Source organism: Pteropus medius, unplaced genomic scaffold, assembly GCF_902729225.1.
Source record: "Pteropus medius unplaced genomic scaffold, Ma_sr-lr_union100, whole genome shotgun sequence".
In the NCBI taxonomy this organism is placed as follows: Eukaryota; Metazoa; Chordata; class Mammalia; order Chiroptera; family Pteropodidae; genus Pteropus; species Pteropus medius.
Genome location: NW_024350926.1, coordinates 3,080,021 through 3,094,524, shown reverse-complemented (window position 1 = coordinate 3,094,524; position 14,504 = coordinate 3,080,021). Strand labels below are relative to the sequence as shown.

General features: G+C 33.9%; 1 protein-coding gene across 2 annotated transcripts in view; it reads right to left on the bottom strand.

Annotated features, from left to right (window-relative positions):
• PREX2 (phosphatidylinositol-3,4,5-trisphosphate dependent Rac exchange factor 2) overlaps positions 1 to 14,504 on the bottom strand; it is a 225,650-nt gene that overhangs the window by 120,268 nt on the left and 90,878 nt on the right. For both annotated transcript variants that reach the window (XM_039841811.1, XM_039841812.1), the window contains 6 exons: positions 11,332 to 11,435; positions 10,593 to 10,642; positions 7,932 to 8,007; positions 3,552 to 3,624; positions 1,189 to 1,331; positions 942 to 1,034 (listed from right to left, as the gene is read on the bottom strand). In XM_039841811.1, coding sequence (XP_039697745.1) covers positions 942 to 1,034; positions 1,189 to 1,331; positions 3,552 to 3,624; positions 7,932 to 8,007; positions 10,593 to 10,642; positions 11,332 to 11,435 — 539 coding nt within the window. The remainder of the gene's footprint in view (positions 1 to 941; positions 1,035 to 1,188; positions 1,332 to 3,551; positions 3,625 to 7,931; positions 8,008 to 10,592; positions 10,643 to 11,331; positions 11,436 to 14,504) is intronic.

The following is a 14,504-nucleotide window of genomic DNA, read 5'->3' as shown; positions in this document are numbered from 1 at the left end:
ACTAATAGAGTATGAGTTGGCCAGAGTTATTTTGCTCAACATTAATGTACTATACATAAAGCTTTGTCTTACATGAGTTTGTGTTTGATAAAAGGTGGAAACCTTGGGCATTAGCAGATGGGAGGATGGGTGACAGTTTACTACTAACTGTAAATAGATTTAAAGTTAAAAGCCATGCCTCATTCATTCTCACATTCTTTGTTAAAGATTCAACTATTGAGAAGTTTGCTGGAAAAATAAGCATCTTATAAACCAGGCAGCAAGGTGAGAATACTTTAAATCTGATAAACTTAGGACGTAACACTGGAAAGTAGGTTCCATTGGAGCAAGAAATTTTGTCTGTTTTGTTCATTGCTATATTCCCAGAGTCTAGAACACTGACTAGCATAAAGTAGGTACTAAATAAATATTTCTGAATGAATGAATGATCAGGAAATGTCTTTGTTTATAAAGCTGGTGAGGTGAGAGAATATGAATTAGCATTAACCCAACGGGAAAATAAGTCAAAGCATGTGCTTCTGATGGAATCTGTATTTATGCGACAGTCAAAAGTGATAGCGAAATAAGACACGGCCCTTGTATTAAGGGAAGAACGCTCTGACATACATAATACAATCCCACACTATGCAGTCTCCACAGGGTTTCAGGTTAGAACCGGGAAGTTCCCAGGGGCACAGAATGAACCATCCGGCCTCCCAGGAGGTCAAGAAGTTCACTGCTGTAAATACCTCCAACCCCTCCCCTCCCCCTCCCACACTTGAGTGCACAGACATGGGCTCCTCTGTCACAAGTCCCAAGAATATTTGTAAAACCTCAGAATAAGATTATTCAGAAAATTATTTTCAGGAAAGATACTTAAAGGCTGATTTCAATTTGTTTAGAACTTTTATATTTATATGGCATGGGCAACAAATTTAAATAAAAATGCTCATTTACATTACCTCAGCATTAGACCCCTTTTCTACCAACTTAATTATTGGAACTTTATTTTTGTCTTCTAACCCAAAACCATAGCTGCCTTCATTGGATTTAATCTGAAATGCAAAATATTAACATTATTAATAAAGCAAGTAGAAAGGTTGCAAATCAAACAGAATGAAATAATATGTGTTACTATCAAACATATCTATGTAATCTCCTGTTAATATCTAGTCAAGGAAAAGACATATAATATATTAATAAACTTACCAATAATGATTTAGCTATAACATTTTCCACAACTTTTAAATCATGTTTCATAAGTCGATGTTTCATATTGGATCCCTCCATTTCTTCATCCGCAAAAAAACGAAAAAGTAGGGGTTCATCTTTGAATTCACTTTTTTCCAGGACTATGGAAACAGAGAAATGCAAATTATTTCATTTATTACAAAAATCAAAGTCTTTGTTCATACTAATAGACATTCAGTAAAATAATAACTGTATCATGACCTCAATTTTATGCTCTTAGAACAAGTTACATTTACAAATATCCCTATGATATTTTCTTATTTTTGTCTATGATATCAAGCCAATGTTTCCTTTGAATTACTGTTACCCCAACCTTTTTGGCACCGGAGAACCGGTGCTCCTATGAGAATCTACTGCCTGATGACCTGAGGATGAGCTGAGGCAGTGATGCTAGCGCTAGGGAGCGGCCGCAAATACAGATAAAGCTCCGTTCACTTGCCCACTGCTCACCTCCTGCTGTGCAGCCCAGTTCCTAACAGACAACAGACTGGTACCAGTCTGTGGCCCCAGGGGTTGGGGACCTCTGACCTAAGGGATTTAAAATTTTTAATGTCATATTTTTCATTGTTAACTTTTTTATACTTAACCAAGTCCTTCATTTTCCAAATTAAGACCTAAATTTAAATAAAAGATCACATTGAATCGAAAAATGTATACAATCTAAAACATAGAAACCCACAGGGCTTTATATATGTAGTAAACATTTTAAGTATGTTTTTAATATCCTGCACAATCATGGGAAAATTCAAAGGGGTTAACTGCTGTCTGCATGTGTGTGAGCAATTCCCATTGTGGTCGCTTTGTTCTAACACTTGAAACCAGAAATATGTCTTCTGGGCGAAATGTAATTTTAGTTCCCAGTAATTCCGAGTTCTTTTCTGTTTAAAGGCATTATTCTCAAAAAACCTTACTTCTGCAAAGGTCAGTTTTTTCCCCTTCATCTGAACGTTAATATTTCCCCCAAAATCCCTAAGATTCCCGACATGTCCTAATGATACAAGGTTTATGTTTTATAAGCCTTTTTTAAAATAAGGCTTAATACTGATAGAAATAATTTGTGTTCCGTGGGATCCTGACAGCAGTCGAAATATGTTCAAAGAGAAATCTTCTCTATTTTGATTTATCTTCCCTTAATTCCTTGAAGAATGTTTGTGGGGACAGGTCGATTCACTGAGCCAGAGAGCTCGATGGAAGGCAGTGTTCTCACGGCACAGTACAAAATTAAAGCGTTATGATGGGAGAGACCTGCGTTTAAATTCCAGGTCTGGGGGGAAAGTTACTTAAACTCTTCGAACTTCAGTTTCCTCCTCTGTGAAATGAGGGTCATAAAACCTTCTTCATAATGTTGTACAAAATCAAAATGAGGTAATAAATGTGAATAACTTGACACACAGTAAGCAATCAAAAATGATTTATTAACACAAGTCATCGCTGACAATAGAAACGAGAATATATTTGAGATGGAGTTAGGTCTTATCTGCGTGACCTAAGCAGTTTCCCAAAAACCCCCATGATGTTTGCTGTTTTCCTCCATGAAACAGCCTGTCTATCAGGAGTGAGAAAGGACGACGAGGCTGGCATGAGTTGTGATTTACTGACGGAGACTTTTGCAAGGACAACTTTTGTCGCAACTCAGTATTTTAGAATAAATATTGGAATCAAATTACTACTTATCTATTACTGCTTATTTTCAGCTTGATGTTTCAATTCCCTGTAATGGTATCATTTCTTCCATTCGATAGTTTGCTGTTCAAGGACTGATATTTCTCTATCACGACTGATACAGGAAACGAAGTCATCAAACAAGAAAAAATAAATAAATCTTCAATAAGCAGCCAAAAAGACACAGATTTTTTTTAGAGATCTATAACGTTGTTTTCTGAGGTAATTTTGAAAGTATTTTTATAAAAATAAAAATAAAAATTTAACTGTATATGCTCTTATTTAATCACTTTAATGTATAATAGCATTCAAAAAAAAAAAACTATGAGTCTGATATGAAATGGTTTCAAAGAGGTACATAACCTATTTTTTTAAAAACTTCTCAGCACAATCCCTTGCTCTTTGGGAATCAGTTACAGTCTAGAAAAATAGGAGGAAGTCACAGCAACTGGTAGATAATAGCAATTAGACATAGGATGGCACAAGCCATGAAACTGAATGCAGACGTGGTGACCCAACGTGGACACATGGCAAGACCTGGACAGTCTTGCTGGTTTGTCTCTATATGGCTCCACTGGAACACGGTGCCCTACATCCTGTGCCCTAACAAAAACAAAGCAGTGAAGTACATCTGTAAGCTTCCAGAATAAGAGTCCTACCATGGTGCATAAATCCATTGTCACAGAGTCCGACGCCAAATATCATTGCCTCTTCTCTGGTGCGGCAATCCCCCTGTTAACCGAAAGAGCACCACACAAGTTACTAGGCAGCCGGAGGCATGCGCCTTTAAGACATTTGACATTCCAGCACTAAACTGACAAAGCCATTCATATATCATGGCATACATTGCTTTCATAAGCCCACAGCTTATCTAATTCTTCTAAAACATTTACTTGATAATGAAAATATTTTCTTTTGACATTAAACAAAAAACAAAGATTTAATGTCTCTTGAGAAAATCCTTACTTTATTAAACATGAAAATACCTAAGTAACTAATATTTATTGCTACCATAAACGATCCTTTTCCCTTATTCCTTCAATCTTATACTGCAATTATGGGTCAAGGAAATACCCCACATAAGAAAACACAGTAAATAAAGCCACGTAAATATCATTATGCATGATCTCTGCTATCACTTTTCTTCCTCCAAATGGTCTTGCTCTGTAAGAGGCCTAAAGAAACTTACTAATCTAAAGCGACTGATAAGATACCCAGAGTAAATTGTTCAGCCGAGCCAGTAGATGCTTGCTTCTCTTTCGCTATCCTGCCAAAAAAATAATCAGATCATAGAACTGAATTTAAAAAAGGAAGCCCAATGCCACCCCTGTTATGATTTTAACCTAGAAAACGCTTATTTTATTCATATAAGTATGGATTCATATATATATGTATGTGTACTATAAAAATTGCATGTTTTATAGTTGAAGAAGCGCTTTCTCACATAATATCTATTTGTTCCCAGTTCTATCTCTGAGTACTTAGGTATCCTACCAAATCTGTCCTCTCCTCTCTCTGCCTTCGGTTATATTTCATGTCAACAGCCTAATCTAGTGTTTCTTCATCTCGCTTCTAAATTATAATAATTGTTTGTACTTTATCCAACATATGATATTATAGAATTAAACTTTCTTATACAGGAATTTCATGTTCCAAAACTTTTTAAAACTTTTGTTGTTGTTGTTTTTATAATCATAACATATCAAAATTTTCTGTTGGGCTTTCAAGGCCCGACCCTTGCTGGCTTCATTCACTCTACCTCTCCAGCTTCATTTTCTAAATATCCACAACTTCTGCTCCAGTCAAGTTGTTCCCCTGTTGTTGCCTGAAGTCTGTGCTTATCTTCATCCTTGCTTTCACTCATGTAATCGTCCATACCCACAATGCCCTTCTCCTTGCCCTCCACCCATTTAAATTCTCCTTATCTGTCTATCAAGGATCAGGACAAGCTCTGCCTTGTGCCCGTCACAATTCCAACCCTCGCTAATCTTCCTGTCAACGAGGAAAGCATTTCTAATCTGTATCTTTGGACAATACATCTCTGCCCTTTTCAAAATCTAGCCGTTAAGTAACTTTTATACATTCATTCAAAAGATATTTATATGTTATTTTGCCACATAACATGCCAAAGCGCTAGAGATAATATAGTAAAACATGCAAACATAAAACACTTTCCTGCCCTCGAGTAATTCGAATCTAATGAAGGATTTGGTCACTTAAAATGTGGTATATAATAAGTACCATTATTCAATTCAGTCAGTATTCCCAATCAGACATTATACTGGGAGCTAGAAAAAGGTTTAAAAAGTCCCTGCTCTAAGAAACATGCACGCTAGGACAGTGACAATATAATACGGTTTTTGCTAAGACATATATACCCAGGGAACTGGGACCACAGAAGACTCGAAGCCCAGACTGGAGGATGGAGCAAAGCTTCTTAGGGGAGAGGATGGTGGAGCAAAACCTTAGATAATATGGAAAAATTAGCCCCATTGACTAACAGTCCCTTGCAGGCAGGAACCATGCCTAACTTCCTGTTTTCTTGGTTTGCTTTATTTTAACCATCGAAGCACTTGCTTAAAAGCTAAACTTACAATGAGAGTTTGTTTAATAATCATGAACATTTAATTGATTATCCAATTGATATGCTGGTCAGACTATTATTTTATTGAACATATGGTATAAAAAATACAGCCTAAAGTGTGTGCTATCCACGTGCCTTTTAAAAACCCTACTTGCGCCACATAGAACTGGTGAGAATTAAAAGAGAGCACAACAGAAATGGCTTTGGTTGTGAGGAAAGAAGGCATTACTTAACTATGACTGTGACATAAACAAATCACAACTTATGTGATTTAAATGATGTTCTAAAAATACATTAATGCACCTGCTACATAAGGAGTCAACTTCATGGAATAAGTTATTTATACCCAATTGTACTAGAAGCGGGACAACGGCGAGTGAAAAATGTGTTCAGAAGTAAAGTCATCACGCTTTCCACGACGATATCACATAAGACACTGCTGAATAACAGAGAAACTGTCAGATCCAGAATATACCCCAAACCATAGAAAGACTGTCTTATTGGAGGCAGTTCTTTATTCTGTCCTCTAAAGCTGTCCAAATCAATTCAGTTTCCTCGTCACTACTGGCAATTAAGCTGTATTATCACTCGAGAGTCATGGAGGAAACAGACCCTTACTTTTCAGATTAAGAACTTTAATTTATCATTCTCTTATCATTCTATTACTATGTTTGTGTCCAAGTCAACCCATGTTTTCCTAATCTGAAGCTAAGCAATAAGAGTTAATTATGTCTGATACTTACATTTGTGTAAATTTTACAGTATCAGAATCATAAAGCTTAAGTGACAGAGAAGAGATGACATGAACAGCTATTAGAGTAAGAAGTAAATGGTCACGAAAATAACATCTAAAGAGATTAAGTGCCTCGTCCAAGTTTGCGGAACTCCTTATTGACAGAGCTGTCATCAGACACCAGGTTCCTCGAGTCTCAGTCCATTGCAATTTATATTATGTACAATTTTTATAGATATTGTCATAACAGACCACTAAGAAAACCTGAAGAAATAAACATCCGTAACTTGGTTCAGTTTTCTGAGCAATTTATTCTTTTCTTCTAATGGTCAAGTTTGGAAAGTAAAAATGCAAAAGAAAAAAAAAAAAAAAACAGTTGATAACTGACTTCCTGAATCAGAACTTTAAATATATATTCAGCACCAGCTTTTACTTCAAAAAATTTTTCTTCAGTTCTCTCACATAACCAACATATAGTCCAAGTTCATTTGAATTCTATAACATTAGCGTTCCTATGTGAAATTTCGACTCTGATACCAAGTACAGAATCAGTTCCAGTGACACACTTTGACCACCGTACTACAACAGGTTTTGATACCAGTAAACCCACTGGGCATGTGAATTAGGGTTTTATCTAGAAGTAACTGCAGATTTAATCTAAAATCTTAACTTTTAAATAGAATAAATTTAAGTGCTATAAAATTCAAAAACAGGTGGTCTTGGATAGTTTAGAAATATTAAATAATAAAAATCTCAAAATACATGTGTACAGATGAACCATATATGAATCAAACATAATTTGAAAAAAAATAAACATTTTTATGATTAAGTATCAAATGTTATCAGGCACTTGTAACAGGAAGTCGGCCACTTTCATTAACAATGAAAAAGTAAAACCGTTTATGAAATTGACTCAAATACCCAAACGAAATGACAATATTTCAACCTAGCAATATCCCCACCCTCAAAATAGTAAGTTCTGTCAAAGTGGATATTAGTTTTCTTAGCCTTTTCTTTAATCAGAGGAAAACATTTGATCATCTATTAGTTGACTAGTACAGTAAAACATTTAAATAAATTTATATTTGTATTGGCTCGGTGCCTAGATTAGCAAATACCATTTTCTTGATACATCTATCAGCTCCCACATTCGAAGAAGCAGAATAATAATGACAACAAATTTTGTACCTTCCTATTTATTTATTTATTTTTAATTTATATATTTATTAATGTATCTTCCTATTTAAAATGTATGCAAATGGTTATTACTATTCATATTACCAAAGCATAATTATTATCTAACAGAAAAAGGCACAGAAAGATTAGAATAATTTGCTAGGATTAATAAATAGATACTTTAAAACAAATTAGTGAATAAAACATGCAAAAAATTTAGTATATGCCCACTGCTACTCTTCAGTGATATTCAAATTACGCTTCATTTTTTGATCTAAGTATCTCAGTTGATACTTTTAAAATAGAAATAATCTCTTCCTGAAAGACACCATAGTATAAAAATCAAGCCTGAAGACTCCAAAGTCAGATAGATTTTCTAGGTTCAAAGCCTAACTTTGCTTCTTAGTCTGTAGGAATTGGTCAGGTTATTTCACTGTACCTCATCTGCAAGCAGAGATTAATAAGAAGAAGAAGAAGACCTAAATCACATGCCTTAAGTTAAAACCACAAAGAATGCAACTCGGCAACTTCTATTTGTCTATTTACCTGTGCAATTAGCCAGTCTATCAGTTTGTTGGCCATGACTACAGATTTGTAGGTCCTTAAATGGTAATCTTTATCTCTATAAAGAAAAAAGAAAACATAAATGTTAAGGAAGGAGATAAGTGAGCACAGGAAAACATTTGATTTAGTCTTAGTGTGAAATAGGAAGTCTATTCAATATAATCGGAATCGACTGTCCACATTATGTGTAAATAAGAGACGGTTACAAGGTCTGTAAAACACCTGAAAACTCTATCAGCTCACAGCAGAAAGACCCACAATGATACCAAAACAGACATTTCTTCTTTCACATGTTCTTATATCCAGAAGGTCATTACTGCCATATTACTTGATAATAACTTAGCAAAAAAAAAATGGTTTTCATTAATAATAAAAAAAATAATATAGATATTTTTATTTTTTCCCTTTAAATAAAGATAGGATTCCACGAAAAATCTCCTCAAAATGTGGAGAACAAAGCAATTCTTTTAATTTTCACTTTTGAATTCTCCAGAAAGGTTGGATTTGCACTGCAGGATGATTGGCTTGGCTGGGCTGTAAGGGAAGGCTGTAGGCCTGTCCTGAAGGAAATACTCTGAGAATCTTGTCATTCATTTTGTCACAATGACACCACATCCCCAGGGAATAAAGGTAATCAACTGGTCCCATATCAGACTCTCCTTTCAATAGACTTTTCAGATCGGAGAAATCATTCAAAGTTTAGTTAGATACCAACAAAGTGCCCATGATCAGGACGAGGCTGTAAAGGCAAAAATCTATCATTCATTTAGTTTGCCGGCCTGGATCATAAGGGAATGAGAAAATGACAGTCTTTTCAAAATCCACATTATAAACAACTTGAAGTGATAATTACTAGCTATATTCACAGTTCTCTAGCCTCTGTCAGTAATTTACAATTAATTTTCACATCATTTTATCCACTTGCATAAAAAGCTCCCTGAAAGGAAATTTCTGAGATTTCAGTAATAAATGCACTAGGTTAGCCAATAATCGACAGCAAATTTTTAAAATCTTTTTAAATCTATCTGCCTGTTTCTGACACCTCATCACCCATTTCATCTTGATTCCCATAAACATTACTAGGAAGAAAAAGAGAATCTATTCTCGATCATATGTGGGTCTGTGCGTTCTCGCCCAAGTAATTTTTCTTTTCATAAGCTGAGTTCACACATATTAAAAGCATGATTATCATACATTCCACCTGTTTCATGGGTTTTTTTCGCCATAAATTTTCCCTTGACGACTCATAAGCGATCGTCATTTCTAGCCAAAGAACAATTCCCTTTCATCAGCTCTTACAGAATATAACTTTCTTGATAAGAAATCCCATCTGGCTAACATATTTGCAGACCACATTTTCTCACATATAAACTCTACATACACACAGGTGATGTGAAAAAATTTAACCATTTTTGCTTTCTAGTAGTTTAGCAGGAAAGAATATGTTAAATACCACTTGCTATTGATTTAAGGAAACATCTTTTATTATTAAGTTATCCAAAATATTGGCAGGGTGTCTGTGCCAGAGAACCAACAAATATAGGTTCTTTTTGCCTCTTTTTACTTTGCGAAGCCTGCTTGTGAAAGTGGATAGGGCACGTTCAGGAGTAAAGGGTAAGATTCTGTTTTCCCCTCCAGGACCTGTAGTGCGTTCTCTGGTGGGCGTTCCAACATATTTAAACAACAACTTCTGAAATTTTTTTTTTCCCTAAGCTCTGCATTTCCTTGGAATTGGAAATCAGACTGAAAAATAGAAAAGCTGTACATCAAACATTTGGATTCTATAGCCACAGGTGAAAAGCCATTTTGAAAATAGTACATCCATTTTTTTGTTGTTCTGAAAAATACATTTTAGTCAATAAACTTCTAATGATATCTGGCCATTTGAAATTAGTTTACCATTACATTACATTCTATCAGTTAGTGTACCTCAGTGTATATTACAAAGTACAATAACACTCCTGGTAATCTCCTCCACTGGTAATCAGAATGCAAAACTCAGTTTTCCGCTGTCTTGCTAAAGAGATAAACTGAAAATTAAGCCTCATTCCTCTTCAAAATAAAAGGCATATCTCTTCCGAAGGAAAAACATGATAGAGAAAAAAATTATTACACTTATTGACTCCAAAGTGATTCTTAATTTTCAAGTACAAAATCTTTTCTTTGCATAAAAGACCATTAGAAGGATATATTGTGAAATAAAATACACATCCAAGATTTTGTTATATGACTTAATTTAAAAATTAATATATTAGTAATCATAATGGTAAATATTTATAGTAAACAGCATCTCCAAAGCCTTTCCTAGTCGACTATTATTTATTAAATATTAACTGAATGTGGATCATTTCATTAGCAAATCTATAATTTACTGTGAATTAATGGCAAATAATTTTAGAAATCAGAATAAAAAGAGTGGAAAAAAACTGTATAATTACAGCCTCAGAAAATTTAGGAATATTTTAAGATAAATTATTTCTTAATCTTAAAGTAAATTTTAAAGTAAATCTTAAAAGTATCCTTAAAAAGTAAATTTCAGATCTTGAACAAAAAATAAACCAACAAGTTCCCGCTGGATAATATTACCTAATATGCAATATAAATATTTCCATTTAAGTTGCAGCACTTAGAAACCAAACTCACCTGATCACTGGAGTAAACAGACTATGAAGACGGCAATATAATCTTACACCCTATTGTAAAATAAAGACATGTCAAAAGTAAGGACGATCACTCAAAGGAAAGAACACATCAACAAAATTCTGAAATGACTATATTCACTGTTGACATTCAGGAATCATTACTTGATCTCAACCAATTTAAAAGTTATTCAAATGTTACTACAACATAAAGATGATATGACTTAAATCATTAAAAACAGGATTAAATTGTGCTATGAATTTGTCATACGCATATGACATTTACATATACAAAGGGTTTTTTAAATTACTTTTCTTAAAATATAAAATATCAAGATATAATGCAAACAGAAAACAAATCTATGCAGTAATACATCATACTACTGGTTTATTTATGGCAATCATAATTTCGTCAAGTGTACAAGTAAACACATTACATTAATTTTATATATTTATATTTTTTAAGTTTGTTCACATGTCATGACCACTTGTTCCTACATTTGAAAACATTTTCAAAGAATATACCCTTCTGAGTGACACAATTGCATTACTTTCATTCAGAACTAGATAAAAGAATGAAAAGAAAAAAGTGATCTAACATTAGAATTCTTGGAACGGCAAGAAGAAAATGAAAGACTTGCTTACACTGGAAGAATTTTTAAGTCTCTCAACACCATGTATCTTGCTAAAGTAGGACAACATGAATTCTGCTATTGATAAAAGGTTGTAGGAAAAGCTATTACCTTTGAAATGACATCCTGCATTTCATTTCTTGGATAAAATGTCCCATCGTCATAGCGAAATCTATATAACATCTGTTCTGGTTTGAACTGATGTTTATCAGTAACTAAGAACATAGGAACGATACATTAAAATACTGACAATCTAAAAAATGGCAGACAAAAAAGAATATGTTTATGAAATACATATTCCCAAATACTAAAACTTGTAGTTTTACCTAAAACTTTTGTTTTCCTAATACAGAAATCCTAGTCGAGTATTTGGACAGTAAGATTCATAATAAGAAATTTTTAATAGAATTCATTTACAATTTCCATATAATGACTTAAGAACTAAACTGAGGTTAGCAATATTCAGCTAGCATATTACATGTAACGGTGTATTGGGTATTTATTTTTACATAAATATGAGTTTGTGTTTTCTATTTCTTTACAATGCCAAAAAGTCAAGCAAAAAGTATCCTTCGAAGAGCAGATATTCTAATTAGTAAGTTATGATTTAAGTCTCAGCCCAGGAAATGAATTTTAACATTTATCTGTTTTATCTCACTGTAATTAGGCCAAGACCACACAAAAACAAATCTTGAGCATTCATCCTGTGTTTAGATCTCTGGAGTAGATTACATAATTTCAATATCTAACTGATTCCAAAATTTAACAGTTTTCTTACACTCAGAAATACTTTCTTACATGTCACTTAATTTTTTCCTTTCCCCAGTAGAAAATAAGAGTGATCATCCTTCACTTGCATCCTTAGGATCAGATTTTCATACTCAAAAAGACTCCTATAAACTTCCCCTAACTTTTCTTTTTTCCAGGAAACGTCACTTTAAAGACAGTGTAATTAAAAAAAAAAAAAATGACTGTGCTAGAAAGGAAAAATCTCAAATAAAAGCTCAAAGAGTTTACATTTAAGTCTCAGGTTTTCTTTACAGGGAATGCAATATCTGCAGTAGGGATAATTTGCTGCATTGAGCTCCATTTTCATGATCAGATCGAAGACTTTTACCTTTACTTTTTGCTAAAAATGTTGAAGGGGGAGAAAAAGCTTTCAGAATAAAATCTCATGAATTATGTTTGGTGAATCCAGAAAAAAAGCCAAAAGACTTGTAAAACACACACAAACACGTGAAGTTTCAACTATTCTATCCCAACCCATCCAAACCACGTGCGTGGCTTATAGCCATCAAATTGAGACAGGATTGCTGCCAAAAAGTAAACAAAACAAAAAGATAGACAGCACAGCCTTTTGGCATCCTTTTCCTAGATTAAGCCAAAAAAAAAAAAAAAAGCACGTGTGAAAAAAAATCGAGAGAGATATGGCATTTTTCAAGACCAGTTATTTATTTATCCTATGCAATCTACCTATTCCCATTTTTATCCCTTAAGATTCACCGAAATAAATTATCATCTTGACATTCCAAAATTCAGGGAAACATTGGGCCCAAATGTCTCTTGAGATAATAAAACAAGTGGCAGTATAACCTATTCAAAATGGAGTGCTTAGCCGTAAGGCAAACTCCTGTGACTTTGATAACTAACATTGGTTAAATCTGCATCTCTTAAGCTGCTGCCTTGGAAAAAAAAACAGTGAAAAGAGTTCTACTTGGAATCTACTCACTCAACGGCTCGAACATGGAAAATGGGTTTATTAACTGATGAGAATTCAGTTCTTCTTGTGAGAAAGGTTGTGTGATGCCATTTTTAAACGACTATGTAATGTTACCAGGGATGTACTGGGAAATGTTTAACAACTGGCTACGTAGGTGGTGGGAGAGAAGGAACTAATTCGTTGCATCTGCCAAATTTCTGTGGTATAAATACTCCCATCCTGGCCAGTTTCAAGCTACTATAATAAAAGCACTGAACACGGGAGTGAAGTGAACATATTTTTAGTTTTTTCATCATATAGAAATAATAGATATAAATAACACCAAGAACATGGCTAATAATAAAATGCAGTAAAATAATTAGAAAGTGATGAGTTTTAAGAATTTATTAGCTTTATTTATAATTTATATACTTACATGTTTATATCACTAAAACTTTTAATAATGTGCTTAACCAGCTTGCAAATTAAAAAAAAAAATTAATTACCAGCTCTCTTGAGTTTTTAAGGAGCCAACTTTATCACACCTCTCTCTCTGTCTATCTCTCTGTCTCTACGTTCTCACGTAGGCATTTATAATGTAAATAGTAGTGCCAGACAAATAGAACATTATCAGCATATCACAGAAAACGCATATGCTGCTTCAACTTAAGAATTCCTAGTATAGCAAGGCTCTGCCTCTGCTGAAGTTCTCAGCAGTATTTTCAATGTGAATAATAGCAAAAATAGTCAACCTTTTTTTTTTTTGCTTGTTTCCCTTAAAACAGATGGTCCATTCAACTTTATTTTAGGAATCCTATTTTCACTGAAATGCAGCTGGAACCCCATACTAATGAAACTAGCATGTTTGGCTCATAGTTCTTCATTCTAATAAAGTTATTAATGTGAAATTGCATAATAGTTCTCTTACCCACAGTTTGGGAAAATCTGTTAATTCTGTACACTTAAAAGAAGAAAAAAAGATTATTCTAGCAACAAAAATCCTTTGTGCCAAATCTGACCAAACCCTGAGAACAGCAATAGCACAGGCCACGAAAATCAAACTCCAAAGAACAGAACAATATTGATTGAAGGTACCTGGTGCTACATTTCTCAGAAAAAGTGTTAATTGGGTTATAAACGTCACTGTTCAAAAGATTTAAATTTTCCTAAATTAAATAATCAACGGGTTCTTGCATCTGAAACTTCAAAATAAGTCTTAATCCAGAATTTATCTACCACTTCCTTTTCAAAATTGTGTTGGTGGAGAAAAGTGGTTGGTTATGAGGAAGGGGAGATTAGCTGGTTAGGAGTGAAATTCTTCCATTCTGAGATCCCTTCCAGGCAAACTAATCTTATGCTGTTGGTGTATATTTTTGTCTTTTTAGAGGAAGAGAAAGGAATTCTAAGAGATTCCTATCTGGACAGACAGTGGTCCGTTACACCAGTGGCACTCTGGGATGGGGAAAATTGGGAGGATCTAGTTTGTTTTCACCACACTCTAATTTAGAAAAAAACAAATATCAAAATTCTAGAACCAGAAATTCATTTTTATTCACCATTTCCTGTCTTTTTCTCCTCTCCCGCT